Raw genomic sequence first — 20,202 nt, forward strand, 5'->3', positions numbered from 1 at the left:
TTTTCATTTTATGAAAGAAGAAAGAAAGGCCCTGAGCTTAGGGCAACTTGCTCCAGGCCATAGGGCTGTTAAGCAGCAGAGATGCCAACAAGAATCGTTTGATAAGATACCAAATATGTCCTGTCAATTCTGCCACACAAATCTACCATTTTATAGGTGCAAGTGATGTAGTAAGGACTGGCTTTTAGGAGAAGCTAGCAAGGGGTGGGGGAGCAGGGTGCAGAAGGAGAATGAGCCAAACAACGGTGGTTTCAGAAGTGCCAGACTTAGCTTGATTTTTGAGGGCGGGATGCTGTAGGGCATAAATTACATCTCAGGATTTATTCCACCTCCAGGAAAAGCAGCCCTTGTTGGCCAGTCAACAAGGGCTGCCCCCCACCACCTAGGAAGAGCACCCCCTGTACTCTGAGGCAATCCTCTAAAGGGTGCCAAGCATACTTGAAGGGACTCCAATGGTATGCCCCAAATCTACACTAATCAGGAGGATTACATGAGCTACTGCACATGGGATAAGTGAAAGCAACTTGGAATTTTTCAAATACTATTTGAATATAAGAAATTATTTTATTCTGATGCATTCTTAGGGCAGACTGACTCATCTGAGCACCTTCTTTGAAATCAGAACCAGACAGAGCTGCAGGAATCTGACTCTCTTCCTGGGGAATCTGGTTCAGAGACATTCATTTAGAGAAAGGAGGCATGTTCAAAGATGGTTGTTATTTTGGGGCACCTGGGTGGCTCAGTGGTTGAGCATCTTCCTTTGGTTCTCCTGGGATCCTGGGATTGAGTCCCACATCAGGCTCCCTGCTTCACCCTCTGTCTATGTCTGCCTCTCTGTGTCTCTCATGAATAAATAAATAAAAATCTTAAGGAAAAAGAATCGTTTCATTAAATGTATAGGAATTAATTCTATCAACTCATTCTGTTCAGACAAAAAGTGAAGCAAAGAGGACAAGTGATGGTGACTCAAATCATGTAAGTGGTAAATGGCAGGCCTTGGATGGGAATCAGATCTCCTGATGACTTCTCTGGAGTCCTTTCCAGGAACCTCCATACCAACAGTAGGAAGGAACTTTGCTCTTTAGCTGGTAGGGATGAGATGAGGATCAGGAGGGCAGGGGCCACGTGAGGGTTCTCAGATAGTCAGCAGTCCTAGAGCTTGCCCAGACTCAGAGAGAAGATTAAGTCTTTTGCATATTTTTGAAGGCCTTCTCTATCATGTGCAGACTCTTTAGGACAAGAAGAAAAGTACCCTAGCAAGTGCTTACGCATAGCTGCCTGAGTTTACAGGCTGTATCCACCCCTCCCCAGCCACCTCAACTTAAGAGGAATGGTCTTATTTGAAGGGAAGAGTGAGAGGGAAACAAGAGATGGGAGCCTCAGGTGCCACAGAGTATGTTCTCCAGGCCCTTATCAGGTCTACAGGGCTGGAATGGGCTGGAAGAAACCTGTGTAAAGTTGCAGAATTGTCTTATGAGAAGTCTGACACACAAACTCCATTCTATTTTCTTAAGTTCCTAAGGAAGGTGCACATCTCTAAAGAAAATACGTTACTTATAATACATAAAACCATTTAATTTGTACTGGTGTTAAAAAAAGAAGAAGTTTAAATGAAACCCATATGGAAGCTGTCTAAATGCTTGGGTTAGAAAGAAGATTGGGTCAAATACAATAGCAAGTCCTAAAGCAATAGCCTGCTACAGAGAGTCCAAATCTATCCACATTTAGTCTAAATGTAGAGTGACCTTTCACTACCAAGCCTTGAGCTTAAAGTCGGCTACAGTTATTGGAAATCGTTTCCAAAGGTCATTTGTAAAAAAAAAAAAAAGTATATGGATTTAAAGATGCCTTCCATACATGTAAGAAAGCCAAATCTGCAATGCTAGTGAAAAATAATATGGGGAAATAAAAAAAAATAATATGGGGAAATCACTGTTGCAGTGATGAGTTTTGAAAACAACCTAAAAAGGTCGAGGTCACACAGATAGTAATTTCGTTTTCTTTCCTTATACATCAGTAGACTTGTTCCTGTGTGTATTGCTGAGCTATTTACCACTACCCACATGGATCGCAGAAAAAGAATATGAGATATTATCTAGGAGGGAGTTACTAAGAACCATTTGCTTTCACTAGATCAGGGCTAATATTACACTGAAACCATGCAGAGAACATTCCAGTGAGCCAAAAGCTTGACTCTAATTCTAAGTGGTGACATTTATATGCAGGATGTCCAACATGTCATTAGAAATTTTTCAAAGGGCATATATAGCTGAAGTCGCTAGGGCATGATTACATGTGCCACCTTAATAAGTTTTAAAAAAATTTCAGTAGCTCAGCTTGAGTGCTGAAATGCTTTCTCAGTTCATCAGTGAATGCTAAATGAGCCCCCTTTTTAGATGCAGGCAGGAGAGCAGGTGTGTGCATATGTAAGAAATAGATATGCTCTGATGATTCTCAAAGACAATCTTTTCTCCCATCCTTCCCCCACCCTGCCCTCAGTATAAAATGATGTTTAATGTGGAATATCAATTTGTTTTTCTTGGAGTAAAACAAAAATTAATAACAAACTATTCTGCTTTATTTAACTAGGAATCTCTTTGTCTCAATGTTTTACTTTTCATTCTTTCTAACTGACCCCTCCTTCTTTCTTCTGTTTCTGATATTGATGTTTATATAAACATATATATTTTATAATATACAATATATACATGTATAATATTAAAAACATATAAACATCATATATAATATATCCATATGTACATATATTAACATAAACATTATATATATAAACACATATAGAATACAACTTTGCTTTTTTGAACTTCAGCATAGACTCCTAAAGAAAAACTATCTGGATGACCTATTTAGGTACTGCATGTTTATTAAGCATTGTCAGAGTATTAATAATTCTTTTGTTCTTTGCCCCAACCACAACAAAAAATGTAGAACATCTATCCTGTGCTAGAACTCTTCTAGACACTGGAGCCTGCATAGATTAAAAATAAGCCATCTCATCTGCCCTCATGATGTTGGTTTGCTTTTGTTAGTTGAAGAGGAGTTGCCTACTGTTTGGTGTTTGTGAAACAGAAGAACAAACACTATAGTCAGTAAGAAATCTGGATTCCAGGGTTGCTTTCAACACTTACCAGCCTTGTAACTGGAGGAAAGAAACTTCATCTAAGTCTTTCTTCAACTGTAAAAGGGGAAAAAGAATATCTGTCCTACCTACCTCACAGGGCAGTAGAGAAACAAAATTAAAACTCTATGAAAATGCTTCCTAAATTCCACACTTTTCTGTAAACTTAAGGCACTGATGCACTTGGTCAATGGCAGATCCAGTGGCTAGCTCAGTGCTAAAGAGAATGGGCTCCCCACACAGGGATGAATCCAAGAGTCATGTCTTTGATAGACAGTAAGAATTTAAGAACCTAGCAAGGTGACTTATGTGACATATCTTGTATCTCTCTCTCTCTCTCTCTCTCTCTCTCTCTGTGTGTGTGTGTGTTTTAGGAATGAGATGAAGTGTCAGGGAACAGAACACTGTCCTGTGCTATTGCGTCCTGGAAATATGCCCATCCTGTTTTGTTGTGTTTTACCATGAATAGTTCCTTATAAGATGTGAATACTTTTTGCCTTTTACCCTCCTGCTGCCAACCTCTTGCATCTTTTTTCTTTCATTATAAAAGCAATATGTTCATAACAGAATATTTGAAAAAAGGCCAAAAGTAGAAAACTATCACCTGTAGTACCACTGTCCTCAGACAACCACTATTAATCCTTTATATTTTGCTCTCTCTCTCTCTCTCTGTATATGGTTGATTGGTTTTGTATAGTTGTGGTCAAACTGCACACGCAATGTTGAGTCTGCTTGTATCTCCAAATAACATTATAAAATAAAAAAAAATCTATGTTTCCATCTTCTTTTTCCTCTCTTGTCATTTAAAACTGAAGTCCTGCATCATCTCCTTTTGGTAGCTTAACAAGTCCTGCTAATTTGATCACATGAGCCTCAGGTGCATTCTAATAGATCACCACCAGAGTCCATCTCTCTTCTTCCTGTGAATTAATGGAATCCTCTGTATTCCCAATTTCACCATGAGCCCCTTCAAGTAGGAAGCATGTCTATTTGATTTCATGTACACAGAGCCTAGATCAGTGCCTGACATAGACTGCACAGTAAGTATTTGTAGAATAAAGCACCAAATGTTATGATAAATTCTTTCATGAGTTTCTACTCTACAGTCCTTTGAGTAGATGAACCATAATTTCCTCAAAAATCTCTCTATTGCTGGTTCCAATATTCTTACTACAAATAACTATGCAATTAACACTCTTCAATATAATCTTTTACTGTATTTCAGGTTTTTTAAAATTAAAGATTCAGAAAAAGAAAATTCTAGGTCTAAACATTTTTTTAAAGATTTTATTTATTTATTAATGAGAGAGAGAGAGAGAGAGAGAGAGGCAGAGACACAGGTAGAGGGAGAAGCAGGCTCCATTCCATGCAGGGAGCCCGATGTGGGACTCGATCCTTGGTCTCCAGGATCAGGCCCTGGGCTGAAGCCAGCGCTAAACCACTGAGCACCTGCGCTGCCCGAAACACTTTTTTTTTATAATAGCGCTTGATATATATTGACCTATTTCTTTTAAAGAAGGTGCATTTACTTTCATCATTCCCAGGCTATATCCTAGCATTGGTCAAGCTCCATTAAGACAGCATGGATGTTTCTTTTTCCAGGAAACCTTCTCTTCCCCATGACCTCTGACCTGTCATGCTTGGGGACACCTCTTCTGTACTTCCATATAACCCTCCATCATAGATTTATGATGTTTTACTGCATACTCTTTCTTCCAGAGAAAGCTATTAACTCTTTTAAGGCAAAAGGCAAATCTCACTAATTTTTATAATCTTCAGTGCCTAAAAGTGTAACAAATTTTCAATACATTCTTGTTGACTGCAAGTAGCTGGTGTTTATTCAAACTATATAATGAAATTGATCCACGAATAGAGGTAATAATGGCAATGATTATTATGTACCAAATACAGAGACAGAGAATTAGTGGAATTCTTTGCTCTGGAAATCTTGACAGAATTAATGTTCAAAGATTACTATGATGTTCAGTTATTCAATGATTCACAAGCTGGAATCAGGAAGTTTCAGAACAATGAATTTCCACTTTCCATCAACTTGCCTTTACTCAGTTTTAGACATCAGGATTCCTTCCTCTACAAAGTCTTAGGGTTTACTACTTCAGCATACAGATTCAATTACTGGTAGTGTTGCCTCAGGCAAGCAGCCCTATCAGCTCCCAATCTGTTAAAAAAGAAAGTCTAGACTTTTCCTGGGAAAAAAAAAAGATTTTATAATTTATAACAGTTAATAATGAATATTTTACCAAGGGCAGAAAATGAGCAAAGTGATGTGAAAGAGTCCATGGAATTATTTCATAGCAACCCATTGGCTAAAACAGAAACTGAATATTCTGTGCTTAAACCGAGTGCAGAAAGCAGATGTAAAAATGAAGTGATCTTAAAGAATAAAGATACGACCTTTCACTTCTTTAGTCTTTCTTCAAAATGCTGATCAACATTCAGCTATAGAACAATGATCCTTAAACATGTAAGGAGTACTCTGTGAAGTTGATAGGAGATGGATGAAGGCCATAGAGGATTCTTTTTCCCTTCATTTTTGCACGTATCTTCATAGCAGAATTGGGATATTGCATTTTTTTCTCCTAGTTTCCCAAATTAAGAAGTGGGCTGAGAAATTGGAATTAGTTGCAGACTGAATTTTACATGTTAAATAAAGGCTTTTGGTTTTGAAAAAAAAGCATAACATAAAATATCGGTAAGAAGTAGTTTAAATGTTCCTTTTAATAGGGCCCAAAACATAAACACACATAACCAGGCAACTTAATGCCAATTTATGAACACAGTCTTGCTCATGACCCACACAGATATATTGCATATTCTTCATGGTAAGGTAGCCATCTTCATTCCATTCACAAAAAGTAGCCACTCATGTCTGGCATCAATCAGCTTGTGAATTCCTGACATACTTAGCGCAGCAAGTATTTGCTAAGTGGCATGTTTAGAGCAGAGAGGCATCAATCATTCAAGTGTTCCTAATTTCCATTGTAATGAGCACTTGAGAATGAACAGTGAGTTCATTGTTCAGGAGTACATGTGCAATCCTGCTGTTGATCACCAATAAACACGAACTCATTTTCAAACTCTCAGTGCTTGCCTCTGGCACACGGACTTTAGAGGTATGATTTCTGTGGGTAATTATCCCACTTCGAATGTGTTCAGTGCTTTGTTGTTAACAAAGGCTTCCATTACATAACCTCACAGATCCAGTAGAAGCAGATGCCTGGCAATGTAATTATTACCATTAAATTCAAAGCTAACTCTAATAATTTCTGACAAGCCCCCTATCTTTGTCAGCAAATTCAGTGGGTTGAGTCAACGTAGGGAATTTCTGCTGAACACAGTCCCTTTCTACCTCCTCCCTGTTAGGGCCCTAGTTCAAGTCCTCACCAGCTTTCTTTCCCGCAGCTTCAACATCTCTTTGAACTGATCGTCCATGCTCCAGTCTCCATCCTCCCCTTCCTGCCTCCCAATCAATCCTCCACGCAATAGTCAGAGTGACCTTTAGAAAAGCAAATCTATCACATTATTTTCCTTCCTTCACATCATTCGATGGCTTACAGCCACCTTCAAGAGAAAGTACAAACACCCACATGGAGTAAACAAGACCCACCAGCATTTCCTGGTCTGGCCTCCACCCAGAGGCCAGGTTCAGAGCCTCCAAACACTGAAGAGATTCTGGTTTCTCACTTCCTCGTCCTTTTACTCATAGGTAAATAAGAAAAAGAGAGGAAGAAACCATAAAACACAAAACACATATCCATGCTGTAGTTAAACTAATTTCTTAACATTTTGATCACAAAATTCTGGATACATTTATCAAAGGCAAACTGCTCTCACTTTTTTTTTCCTTCCACTTCACTGGTGCTCCTAAAAAATTGCATATTTAGCCAAATGAATGATTTAGAGTTGTACTTATCTCTCCAGCGAAGAACAGTCAAGCCCACAGAACAGTAGCAACAAACTGTGTGTGCCATTAAGTGATTCATTCATTCATTCACTTATGAATTCATTGTGCACTAGGTACTGAACTAGTCTATATTAAGGACTGGGGACACACAGTGAATGAGATGTTGTCATTGGCTTCAAGAGCTCGCAATTTAGAAGAGGGAGTGGAAAATGGGTGGCAGAGTCCTTGGGGATTTTCTAATCTTTTCTTGAATGCCTCTTGTGACAGGTATCTCAGTGCTCCTTACTTCCTTAAAGTCTCTATTCACTGTATTCTGTTCCATGATTCCTTTTCCACAGAGGAGTCCTTCAAATTAAATATTTATTGATTTGCCAAAAACATATATACTTCCTTTTCAACATGAAAGTCCTTTAAGAATAAAATTGAATACAACTCATTTTACTCAAAAAAATTGTATTGAACATCTACCATATCTCTTCCTCTAGAAATTCAAAGGCCCTTGCCTTAAGCTCCTCATAGTCTAGTGGCAGATACAGATAAGCAGACAATGACAAATCAGTGTAGCAAGAAGAGTGATTGAGGGACTGAATCCAGATGTGTGTGTGGGCACGCATGCACATACATGTATGTAAGGATAGGAAGGGGCTGATCCCTGAGAAGGTATTAGCCGGGCTAAGGATCATGATGGGAATCCTTATCTCAATAAGCACTCATCTGGAGGTAGGTAGGACTATGCACGGTAGGTTAAAGGAAGCCCTGTAGGAGGGATGGACAAAATGCAGGCCTCAGACCAGTGTGTTTCAAATTTCGCAGACCTGAAGAAGCTGTTAAAACACAATTTTCCAGTTTCCACCTTCAGAATTTTTGATTGAATGGGTCTGGGTGGGGCCCAATAATTTGTATTTCTAACTAGTTCCCAGGTGATACTGATGATGCTGGACTGGGAAGCCACACTTCAGAAACCACTGCCAGAGGCAGGTGAAGGAACAGATCACAAAAATTTTGTATATAAAAATCATATGTGCCCTCTGAGTATAAATCACAAGACTGTATTTATTCTGAAGTGGATGCTTTTTGCAATTCAGTAACTTTTTTTCCTGAGTCCTGTCATATGCAAGGCACTATTCCAGGTCCTCTTCTTTTCTGGGGTCAAGCCTTCTTCACCTTCACATTCCCAGTGGTTTCCGACCGACCCTTTCACTCTCTTGGTTTTCACTAACAAAATGTAAATTATCTCTTTTGATAACACTGGGATTTAGGATTACCTTAAGAAAGGCTTTGAAGTCAAAAGACCTAAACTCAAAGCCCAGATTCCCAATCTCTACTAACCATGAACACTGGGAAATTAATTTAACTCATTTAATTGTAATTTTTCTCATTTATAAAGTGAGGAAACACCTATCTTATAGGGATTTTGTGAAGAAGGGATGAAGTATCAACTAATGCAATGCCTACAGCATAATCAATGCTCAAAAAACTGCTAGCCCAGAAAGGATAGTCTTTTCAATTAATCATGCCCCAGAAACTGGTTACTCCTGTTTTGACCCCTACTTCATACCACAAACAAAAGTTAATTCCAGGTGGATTACAGAACTAAATGAGAAGGATAAACAATAAAGCTTTTCGAAAACATTGGGTAATATCTTTATGAACTTGGAGCAAATTACACTTTCCTAAATAGGACACAAAGGAGCTAACCATATAAAATTTGATAAACTTGGTTATATTAAAATTAAGAAATTCTGATTATCCAAAGAAACTATTAATATAGTAAAAAGAGAATTGATTAATAAGGATAGGATCCTGGCAATGTGTGTACCTGACAAAAGAATATATAAAAAACGCCTACAAATCAATAAGATAGTCAACTGCTCAGAAAAATGGGAAAGAACCTGCAAAGCCACTTCATAAAAGAGAATTCTTGAATAACCGAAACGTGACAAAGCTACTCAAATTCAGGAGTCACCAGGGAAAAGAAAATTCTATGCCATACATACTCACACGTATGGCTAAAAAAAAAAAAAAAAAAAAGAGAGAGAGAGAGAGAGAGAGAGAGAGAGAGAGCAGACAATGCCATGAGGAATTAGAAAAAAGGTCTCACACATGAATGAATGAGTGTAATTTGCATAATGACTTTGGAAGCTGGTGATCAGATTCCACTAAAGCTGAGCAGGTGCCTGTCCCATGAAATGGAAACATCATAGAAACTAAAGAGAATTTAAGTTTTAAATTTTCTTGGAAAGAGAACTTTTAAGTCTAGAAATGAAGGCGGATATTGAATGGTGTTATTTGCTTGTGGGACAATGGCTGTCCTATAAAATATAACAGAAGAATCTAAGAAATGTTCTTCATATATGAATTTCTGTGCTATTACTATGGTGCCAAGATTCCTATCAAGCCACAAGTATTGCTACCAAAGCACCATAGAGGCAGTTCAATACTATCTTACTAAAGATGAGGCAAAGACAAATGAGGAAACAATATGATAAATGAGTAAGAGAAGAAAAGCTAAAGGAAGACAGAAAGATAAAGAGCAACTTAATTTATTGGTGTTCTTTGGAGAATTCCAAACAATCCTAAAAGTAGAATGGTTAAGACTATGTCCACAGGAAACTAAAACAAAGCAATATGTAACATGTATTTTGCTCTCTATGAGGTCACTGGGAAATAGTGACAATTGAAAATGTATAAAGATATTTAGTTAAAAATAACAGGTTGTAGGAGTTTGTGAGGGCTGACACAACAGAATACCATAGACTGGGTGGCTTGAACAGCTGTTTCCTCACATTTCTGGAAGTTGTAAGTCTGAGATCAGGGTGCTGGAGGGTTGATTTCAGGTTGGAGGCCTCTCTTCTTGGCTTATGAATGGCCATATTGTCCTTGTTTCCTCAAATGGCCTTTCTTTCTTTAAATTTTTATTTAAAAAATTTAAGAGAGACACACAGAGAGAGGCAGAGACATAGGCAGAGGGAGAAACAGGCTTCCTGTGGGAAGCCTGATGTGGGACTCGATCCCAGGACCCTGGAATCACGCCCTGAGCTGAAAGCAGATACTCAACCACTGAGCCACCCAGGTATCCCTCAATTTCCTCTTATTATAAGGACACTAGTTAGCCTGGATTCAAGCCCATCCTAATGACCTCATTTTAACTCAGTCAGCTCTATAAGGACCCTATCCCCAAATATAGTCACATGCTCAAGCGCTGGATGTCAGGACTTCCACATATAAATCTCGGGGGAGGGTACACAATTCGGTCCATAACAGTAGTCTTCAGAAAAAATTTACATATTAATGCATATATTTAAAAATAAGGCTAAAAAGTGTCTTTTTTTTTCTTACACTTCTCAGAGTACTAAAGTATCATCATTTATAAAAGCTCTGATCAGACAAATGCTTATTGTGTGTGTGCTGGGGAGGCTGAAAGAGATTTTTCTCAGAGATTTTCCCAATACCTCTTCTCAGTTTCCTTTTCTCAATTCCTTCTCTTTTTTGGTTTCTGACAAACAGCTATACTAGGCAGCTGATAAAAGGTCTCTCAATGATTCCCACCTTCTGGTATTCACATCCTGTGTAATCCTTTCCCCTTGAATGTGGACTGAATTTATTGATTCCCTTCTTACAAACAGCATATGACAGAAATATTGGAATATCACTTTTAATTTTAAGTTATAAAAGGGCTGTGGCTTGCATCTTTCTGGATTGCTCACTTCTGGAGGAAGCCAGTTGCCACGTCTTGAGGCAAAACTGTGGAGAGGCCCATGTGACAGGACTTGGAAGCAGATTTTGTGAGGTCTGCTCACATGCATGAGCTTGGACGTAGCTAGCCATAAGAGGACTGTATGTAGCCTTATGGAAACCCCAAGCTAAAAGACTATAGCTAAGATGTGACTGGATTCCCAGACCACAGAAATTACGAAATATTAAGTGTCTGTTGTTTTCAGCTGCTAAGTGTTGTGGTAATTTGTTACACAACAATAGATAACTAGTATAAATTCACCCTACAAATATCAGTCAGAAATAGCCTTCTGGAAAAAAAAAAAAAGAAATAGCCTTCTGAAGTTGGAGTCCATAGACATATGAAAAAATAGTATTTAAAAAATCAATTTCAGACCATTTTTACTAACAACTTTAAATTGAGATAAAAAATCTCAGATTAGTCTATGTCAGTTTTTAACACAAGGAACCTGAAAAGAGAGTTGCTTTGCTCTGTCTCCCTATTATTACACAAAAATGCTTTGGCAGGTATCTCATTTTTTGATTTTAAAGATTTCATTTATTTATTTGACAGAGAGGGAGAGCATAAGGAGGGGGAGGGGCAGGCAGAAGGACAGGGAGAAGTAGGCTCCTCACTGAGCAGGGAGCCCTACATGGGGCTTGATCCCAGGACCCTGGAACCAAGAACTGAGCCGAAGGCAGACTCTTAACCTACTGAACCACTCAGGTGTCCTGTATCTCAATTCTTTTTAATTTAGCTCTAGAATTATCTAGTTTAGGTTGTGTTTTCCTTTATTTCAGTTGAAATTTCAATTTTCCTTTTAAGGGAGAACTAAAAAAAAATCCAAGAATTATTTAAGACCTTGTTTTTAATAGTTTTAATAAGAAGAAATTATATGGTTAACTCACAGTACCCATCTAAAGATACAGCCGGATGCTCTATGCACTGTTTACCCATTTTGTTGGCAAGGACTAGATCTGACCCAACCTTTGGATTGTTGTGCTTTGGGAAGCATTGCCTGCTGCGGTGCCCACCAGCCTGCTCTGTCCATGCAGGATTCTGTGGGCAAGCCTGGGTGACAGCTCCAAGAAACACTTCATCACACCCAGTTCCTACACCCTCACAGTGGACACTTAATGCTCTTATTACTTATACTCTGTAAGTGTGACTCTTAGCCAGCAGCTTATTTTTATATTGGAGGGCTCTAGACACAGGAAATAAGGGACAGGAAAGGTCTGTTCTGCATTAATCCTTTTATAAGTATTGGCTAACAGTTATGGCAGCACTTATCCTATGTAGAATAAAACCAAACACCAAAGGTGAGAGGCTGAAAGGGAGGAGGGAGGATTCCTGTCTGAAGGGATGTTGAAGACTGGGCAGTTTACTAATTTCCTAGACAGGCTCAAGGATATTAGCTCAAGTAAAAGGATAGTTTAACAGGTTCTGTCCAATTGTCTCCTGTTCTACAGTGTGTGCACGTGAATGCAGGTCTGTGTACACATGTGTGTATGATCTAAAGTCAGATATTACAGCACATGTATGTTTAGGTACCAGTCCTTTAATCTGACTTTATGTTTACTGGAGAAAAAATAACAGAAAAAATTTAACCTGATCTTATGTTTACTGGAGAAAAACAACAACAAAAAAATCAGTTGTAGGATATATTTTTCTGTTGTCAACAATAATTCTTTGTCTCTATAAATGAATTGTCTCACAACTTCAAATAAACATACAGCATTTTTTATACGTATTTTAAATATCCTAGGATAATGAGTCACTGCATGGTTCTTGAATTCTGACCACTTGAGTTCCAATTTTGCTCTATCACTTGCTAGCCAAGTGGGCAAGTTGTTTAATTCTGTGAGCTCCACTTTTTGGTTTCTAAAAGGGAATAATAGCAGATTTTACTGACAGGTCTATAGAATGTTTAGGACATCACCATCCGCCCCCTCCCCATAGCCATTGCTCAATAAACATCAGCAATCATTCAGAGCATGGAAGAAATTTTCCTAAAATAAGTAGTTCTCCACAATATAACTATGAACAAAATCCTCAGTAGAGAAAGTGCTATTATTAGTAGCATAATCTTTAGCCATAAAACCAAAATGTTTTGATATTATCTATTACAAGGCACAACAGTTATGATGCAATCCATCTTTCTAGACCATCTGTGAGGGTCTGGTTTCTTATTATTACATAATGGCATTTAAATTGGTTCCATGGCATGGAATTAGAGGAGGAACCACTTTATGATAGAGAGATCTCTGCACGGTGGAAGATTCCCATTAAGCTGCCTATAAAGGGATTGTCCCATTGACTTGCATCATTAAACAGCAGAGACCATGGAAGAGTCCCTGCAAATTGAGTCAAAAACTTTTGAGGAGGAAAAGATTAAGATGGCTGCCATCCTGTAGCCTGCTGGCCATTCTAATGCTCGAACAATATCACTCAAAATTAACTCTACCTGTGAATTATTTTCCTTTTATTTTAGCACATTACCACTTTGCTATGTTACCGCCACTGTCTTCCCGACCTAGGAGACAAGACCCAACCAGCATCTTTCTGGCCTAATTGAAATTTGTGCCCAGGGCCTGGAAGGTCAGCCTACATACTTACTGCCGTTAATTTTCCCCATGCAGCACACAGTTCCCCATTACAGAATATGCCTGAATTAGAGAATTATGAAAAGGCTTTGTTTTTATTTAGAATTCCCATCCTGTGTTGCTAGTTATGTTGTAACTAGCATTATTTTCTAGTGCTATCATTAGGAGCAGCAGTACCACCAGCAGCCAGAGGCAGAGCCTGCTGATGTTTACAGGTACAGTCTGAGTTAGGGGCAAGGCGTGGCTTCCCATCTTTCCAGGTGCACCAGGAGGGCGAGCTCTACGGATCCATCCCAGACTCTACAGGGGGTATTCAGCTGTCTTCATTGTGCCCTTGTGGCACCCTGCTTTAACCTTTATCATGGCACCTGTACCACTGGGTCTCACCTCCTGGTTTGCCCAGTTGTCCTCCCTACAGAGAGGATAAATCCCTGTCTCTGCCTGGGTTGAACACAAAACAGATATTTAAAAAAATACTAGATAACTAATGAATGAATGAGAAGAATAAAGGAGATAAAATAAGGAAATGGGAGTGTAAAGCAATACAGAGAAACTATTATGTCGTTGTCTTCCATACCGAATGTAAAGAATGTCTTATAAATGCTGGAAATCCCTGATTATCCTGGGTTTTGAGGCCATGCTCTTTCCCTAGGGGACAGTAGGTGCACTGCCCAAGGCACCTGTGGGCTTTTCTCTGGATAACTGTAGGTTCTGGCCATTGCACAGTCCCCACCTTCCCCTAAGTCATCCTGGTTATCATTCCATTTGAAAGAACTGGAGCTACTTTTCACTCAGGAGAACATAATAAAAATCAGTCCTTCACTGCTAAATTAGAATGGACAACCCTTCTCTTGGGAAGAAAAGCAATAACTGATCATGATAATGAGATTGTGCAACAAGCTTTGAAAATGCTTATACCACATTTATACAGAACAGTATTTACTTACACTTCAGATATAGCCGTCGATTTACGGTTTGGAGCCACAGAGTAGGTAATAAATATGAGTATAACAACTTATTGAAACCATTTTATTACTTTTTTAAAAAAATAAAAATGCTATTTGTCTGTTCACTTCATATTAAACTATAGTATCCAAAATTTTCCACTTTGGATTTTCAAAATCAATTCTGGCAGGATTTAGCCCATAACACAATAATTCATTTTCCAAAGTAAATACCACCAGTGATGCAGTGTGCTCTCAAAAATTGTGTTCCAAGCATGACATTAGATTTTTAGTTCATGTCATTGAAACTGGCTTTACTGGGTCTCATAAAATGCATTTCCAAAAGTGATTAAATGTTTTATAAGATCAAACTCAGTATTTAATTTAAAATTTAAACAGAACAAAAATTTTAAGAGTTTATATAAAGAAAATTAAAAGATTTCATTATAGTATATCATTTTCTATGTATTGAGAAAGTTGTATTTTTCTCTTTAACTTTCTACATTGTAACCAAAGGGATAAAAATGACCTACATTTCAGGGATTTTGTAATTTATGAAATGTCACAGACTTAGTAGCGTATATTTAGGGAAACCCATTGATAAAATTAAAGTAAAAATTCAAAATACATATAATTAGTTGGATACTCAGATGTTGAGTGAGAACAGTGCGTAATGATGCAAAGCTAGTTCTTTAATGGCAGATTATAAAATACATCAGTTAAAATACAAGAGACTAGCATAATGAAATGAAACAGAAAATGAAATTGATGGGGTGCTCATTTAACTCACTGACAGTTTGCTTATCAAGGCAGAGTCAGGCTGCCTTTGTTGATTTTTTTGGAGCATATTCAGAATGACACCTTCTGCCTTCCTCTCATCCCTGGCGGGATCAGATCACTCTTTAGACAACCCCCTTCCCAACCTCACCTCTCACCCCATTTCTAAAGTGGAAATACAATTGACCACACTCTGAGGATTCACTCCAGCCTTCGAAATGGTCAAACCACATCTGCCTTGCTCTTAGTTTACCCATGTAGAACTGTGGGCTTCAGCACTTGAGAAGAAACTAGTCATTGTGGCATCTTTCGAGAAAAACAAGATAAATGTGGTGGCAGAGGTGTTCACTTATGAAGGGACTGTTCAAAATTTAGCTGAGGCACGTTTTGCATCAGAAAACTTAAATGTAGGTAATTCAAAATAACTTGCCTGTTCTTTCAAAATAATTTATTGGGCCAGTGATATTTGACCTGAACATACAGAGATGAAGAAATTGTGTCCTAGGAGTCCACAGATCAGGGAAGTGGTCTTAAAACTTTTCTTTGTGTAGAACTAAACTCTCTCCCCATTTATTTGTTATCTATCATTTATCTATCTATCTATCTATCTATCTATCTATCTATCTATCTATCATCTATCCATCTATGTATCTATGTATCTATCATCTAACCTATACCACTGTGGTATGATATTATGATTTCATAAAATTTACTCTATACCAAAATAGAGAACTAAAAAGATGAAATATATGCACAGATGGAAGTTCTAACATTTTCTTCCCTGACAGGTTATCTTGCATACCTCTTGAAGTATGAACAGTCCACTTGGAAATCACTGTCCCCAAAGGACACAGATGTGTGAGCAGATAACATAAGGCATAGAGACTGAAGCAGCTAATCCAGTGGGGGAACTGGGAAGACTGTGCAGAGGGGGTAGATGAGAGCAGATATAAACTAGGTCTTTGAAGAATGAATAGGATACAAACAGATAATGTAGGATGTGAAAATGTGTGCATACATCATGACAAATGGATAGTTTTTGACAACAGTATTTTTCATATTCATTTGTTTATTTATTTCACATCATTGATCTAAACTTTATGCCATTAAAATCCTATGTGGAAGTCTAACATGTAATATAAATAAAAGCAGAATTTCTCTGGCTGAAGTGGAAGGTTGAGTCCTGAGAAAGTACCTCCTTGATGCCAAGAAGCCTCTGTGGGACTCAGTACTCTAGAGTGTATGGTTTTTGATAAAAGGTTTTTTTAAATAATGAGTTTCTCTACTATATTCTTAACATTTTTGGAAATCATAATTGTGATTTAAATTTTGGGAAAATTAAATTTAATCAACCTGTGTGCTTTGAATATGACTGCTTCCTGTGGTTATTATGGCACATGAGCTATCAGCCTAAATGCTCAGCTTTCAGGTGTCTGTCATCTCCCACTAGAAGTTGAGATTTCTCACAGAGTAAATATGCTGGAAGTAGAGATTTATGACTTAGCAGTAGATTTGTAAAATGTTTTTCTTCTCAGCTCAAAAGGACAAGAATAAACAGAGTAATAACTCTATTTCACAACAATCTATTCATTTAAAAAACATTTTTGAATGACTGCTCTGTGCCAGACACTGTGTTGAGTACTATGAATAAATTTGAGAATTCACTGTGATCTAGTGGAAGGAAGTAGACAAACACATTACAGTGGCAGATAAAACACACAAATAAGGAACTTAGCAATATGTAATTGCCAAAATAATACCACAAATCTCTATGAAATTGTATTTTACATATATATTATATACTACATAAGTATATATTATATATTTATTCATATATGTTATTGAACAATTTTTGCTGTGTTTTATATAAAATTGAGTATCAACATTTAATATTATCCATTTCAACCACCAAAATTTCTTTTTTCTTTCAAACGCCAACCTTTTTTTTTCATTTCCTGTTTCCACATCCTGTGCTCAGTCATATTAGGGAGTTTTAACTCTCATTGCTTTATAAAAGCTCTTTATGTTAAGATTGTTAACTCTCTTTCTGTCAACTATATTGTAAATACAGTTTTTTTTCTAGTTTTATTTTGCCTTTTTATATGATTATAGCATTATATGATTTAGAGAAGATTTTAATTTTTAGAAAGTCAAGTTAAAAAATTGTGTGTGTGTGTGTGTGTGTGTGTGTGTGTGTGTGTGATATGTGGGTGCATGTTTGTCTCCTAGTTGAATTCATAAGAGCAGTAATATGGATTGAAGAAGCAGTCTACAAAAAGAATGGCTAGCTTTTCCAGGAATCCATGGATCTTCTCTGAAGGGGAAAATAAACAGTCTGGTTGATACCATGACACCATGACTGGACTTTAACTTCTGTTGATTAAGAGGAGGAAGTGGGAGATCTCCATCCCCTTGGAAAAGAGGCTCCACCCTCAGTGCTCTCACTTCATACCTATGGAGCAGGATGCTGAGATGCTACAAATCCAAGAGCATCATGGGCATAGAGTATTACTGTAGGAGAAGTGTGAGGAAGCTTGTTTTGTGAACAATTTTCCTTGCTTTCCTATGAGTGCTTTTACTTTCAGAATGTTAAGACAAGATGAGATTTGGATATGGACCCAATTAGGAGGGGAAAGGAGGTTTCGTGGCTTGACTAGGTTGGAGGCCAATTGGTCTGTCTCTAACTTTAACTTGCAGAGACTTCATAGGGCTGGCATAAAGCATTATGAAAATAAAGAGTGCGCCCTAGCTGGATTCTGTTTGCTGTGCACACCCTTTCTCAGAGACCTGAACATGCACTGTGAGAGGTTGATGGTAGTGGCTGCTTTGACAGGATGGAACTGGATCCTTCAGGATCCCATTTCAGACAAGAACTACTCAATGATGGAACTTTGTACTGGGGAAAACATCAACACAACATAGGAGGTGGCATTCTCTTCCATCAAAGGCAGAGGATGGCAAGGAATCAGAAATACTCATTGAACAGGTAATCCTAGTATTACTCTGAAAGACAACAAAACATTTGCTGGGCAGACAAAGGGGAAAGGTCATTGTAAGCAGAAGGAAGAGTGTGAGCAAAAGTGTGGAATCGTGAGATAGCAATCCAATCTCTCTGGCCAAACATATGCAGAGCCTTTGTGTCAATTATAAAATGCTCCTCTGGTGGGAACCTTAAAAAAGTTCCCCTTGGGAGTGACGAAATAAAGACAAGCCACATGTTTTGGGTGGAAGCATTAGAAAAAGGTGCCCCTTCCTTTGAGCTAATTCAGCCCTGGGCCAGGGCCTGCAGCTTGGAGAGAATGTTGGTGAGTTTTCAACCCCCATTCCTCCTGCAGGTCACAAACTTTTCAATCCAACCCTCACTTGGGAGCCTGCAATTGCCTTGCTAATTTTTATCTCACCCATGTGTCCTGGAAATCCACCTGCTGCAGCCTGCTGGATGATATTCTAAGTGCAAATTTGATCAAACTCTGTTTCCCTACCTCTTCTTTGACTATCATAGTGGTTCTTAGACTTATAAAATAGACCCAGCACTACCTTTTATAACATATTTGTGGCCAGTTGTTTGCAAACAATGCAGCAATGGTATTCCTTCCCTTCCTGTAGATGCACACCCTGGTAATGTGGCTTTGCAGCTCCTCTCAAAAGATGGAGTTTATTTTCCCATCCTTTGAATCTGGGAATCCCTGTGGCTTGTTTTGCTCAGTGGAATGCCACACAGGTGACAGCATGACAGTTTTGAATCTAGGCTAGCACGACTGAGATCCCTCCTTCTGCCATGTGACTGAGTCTAGGCTGGCCTATGGGAGCATGAGAGACACATGGAGCAGAGTGAGCAGCCCAGTTGTCCCAACTGAGGCTCTAGAGATGGGAAGAAGAAGTCCTGCCAGTATTGGCAAAGCCTACTATCTACCTCTGAACATGTCTGCATTATCATGATGAAGTCTAGCCTAAATTATCAACCCATAGAATTGTGAGCTAAATAAATGGTGGTGGTTTGAAACTATAAAGTTTTGGGGTGGTTTATTAGGCAGCAATAGCTGACACAGTTATTGTGAAATGAAATGCACAGATGGTAAAACTTAAATGCACACATAATTTCAGAGTTAATGCAATGTCCTAATTATAATAAAAAAGAACCAAAGGACAATAATTTATAATAAAATAATACAAACTTCAGTATATAAGTCTTCCTGGGTAAGACTACCAAAAGGGCATAATGAAGAGTAGCAAGAGGGTTGAACCTACACCTAGAACACTGAATGTTATCGGTGATAATCTCAGACTGATACACACTATGTATTAGTGTTTCAAATGCCCAGATCAGCAGCTGGTGACATAATTTTTCAAAGGAATAACTCTTGGTCAAGTTATGAACAAACTTTTAAAAAAGTTTTCCCTTGGTTTACATGGTAAACCATTTATATGGTTTAAATTTCTGGAAAATTTAATGTCTCATAAAATCACAATGGTTTCTTTTGTTTATATCTCAAATAGAGTAATAGTCTAGGATCATCTAATTATAAAAATGATTTCAAGAACATCCACTGGGATTTGAGGAAGCCATGTGCAACCGGGGTCAGTTCTTTGCTGGGAAGAACTGACCTGTGCACCGAATGATGTTTAGCAGTATTGGCTCCCATCCACTAAATGCCAGCAAACCTCCAATTTCTGTGACAAGAAACTGTCCTCACAAACTTCCAAAAATTCTTCCCCAGAGGGCCTATACCCCCTGATGAAACCATTGCTCTATTGAATAAAATGTTAGCTTCTGTTGTTATTATACACACTGTAGTACATTATATTTCCCTGCTTAAGGATAGTCTGTTTATAGGACACTCATAGACCATCTTGGTATAAAATAAGAAGTCAGGTCAGTGGAGTAGTGTCAGGTGGGAGAAGTCAAATGGCAAAAATGAAAAAAAATTTTTTTTTCCTGAAATTTAATTGAAATTTAACTTATTTTAAATTAAAGTAGGTTAAACTGAAATTCAAATTATCAATTATCCCTCAACCATGTGGGCTAACAGGATAGATGTCTTCTGATTTGATTTAGCTTTAAATAAGTAGAGAAATTAACATAAGCAATCCCAAAAATAGTT

At 38.0% G+C, this 20,202-nt stretch overlaps 1 protein-coding gene and 1 long non-coding RNA gene across 5 annotated transcripts in view; one reads left to right on the plus strand and one right to left on the minus strand.

The window, feature by feature from the left end:
- LOC121490411 overlaps nucleotides 1–20,202 on the plus strand; it is a 270,965-nt gene that overhangs the window by 222,126 nt on the left and 28,637 nt on the right. Inside the window, exon 5 of one of the 2 annotated variants that reach the window (XR_005987659.1) lies at nucleotides 3,511–3,640. The exons of the other annotated variant lie outside the window; for it this stretch is intronic. This is a non-coding gene — a long non-coding RNA (uncharacterized LOC121490411). Of the gene's footprint in view, nucleotides 1–3,510; nucleotides 3,641–20,202 lie in introns of those variants that run through there. 2 annotated transcript variants of the gene reach the window in all.
- CHST9 (carbohydrate sulfotransferase 9) overlaps nucleotides 1–20,202 on the minus strand; it is a 236,415-nt gene that overhangs the window by 53,090 nt on the left and 163,123 nt on the right. The window contains exon 1 of one of the 3 annotated variants that reach the window (XM_041754044.1): nucleotides 3,147–3,513. The exons of the other annotated variants lie outside the window; for them this stretch is intronic. Within the exon in view, the coding sequence (XP_041609978.1) occupies nucleotides 3,147–3,177 (31 nt within the window). The 5' untranslated portion in view covers nucleotides 3,178–3,513. Of the gene's footprint in view, nucleotides 1–3,146; nucleotides 3,514–20,202 lie in introns of those variants that run through there. 3 annotated transcript variants of the gene reach the window in all.

Source organism: Vulpes lagopus, chromosome 1 (assembly GCF_018345385.1).
Source record: "Vulpes lagopus strain Blue_001 chromosome 1, ASM1834538v1, whole genome shotgun sequence".
Taxonomy (NCBI): Eukaryota; Metazoa; Chordata; class Mammalia; order Carnivora; family Canidae; genus Vulpes; species Vulpes lagopus.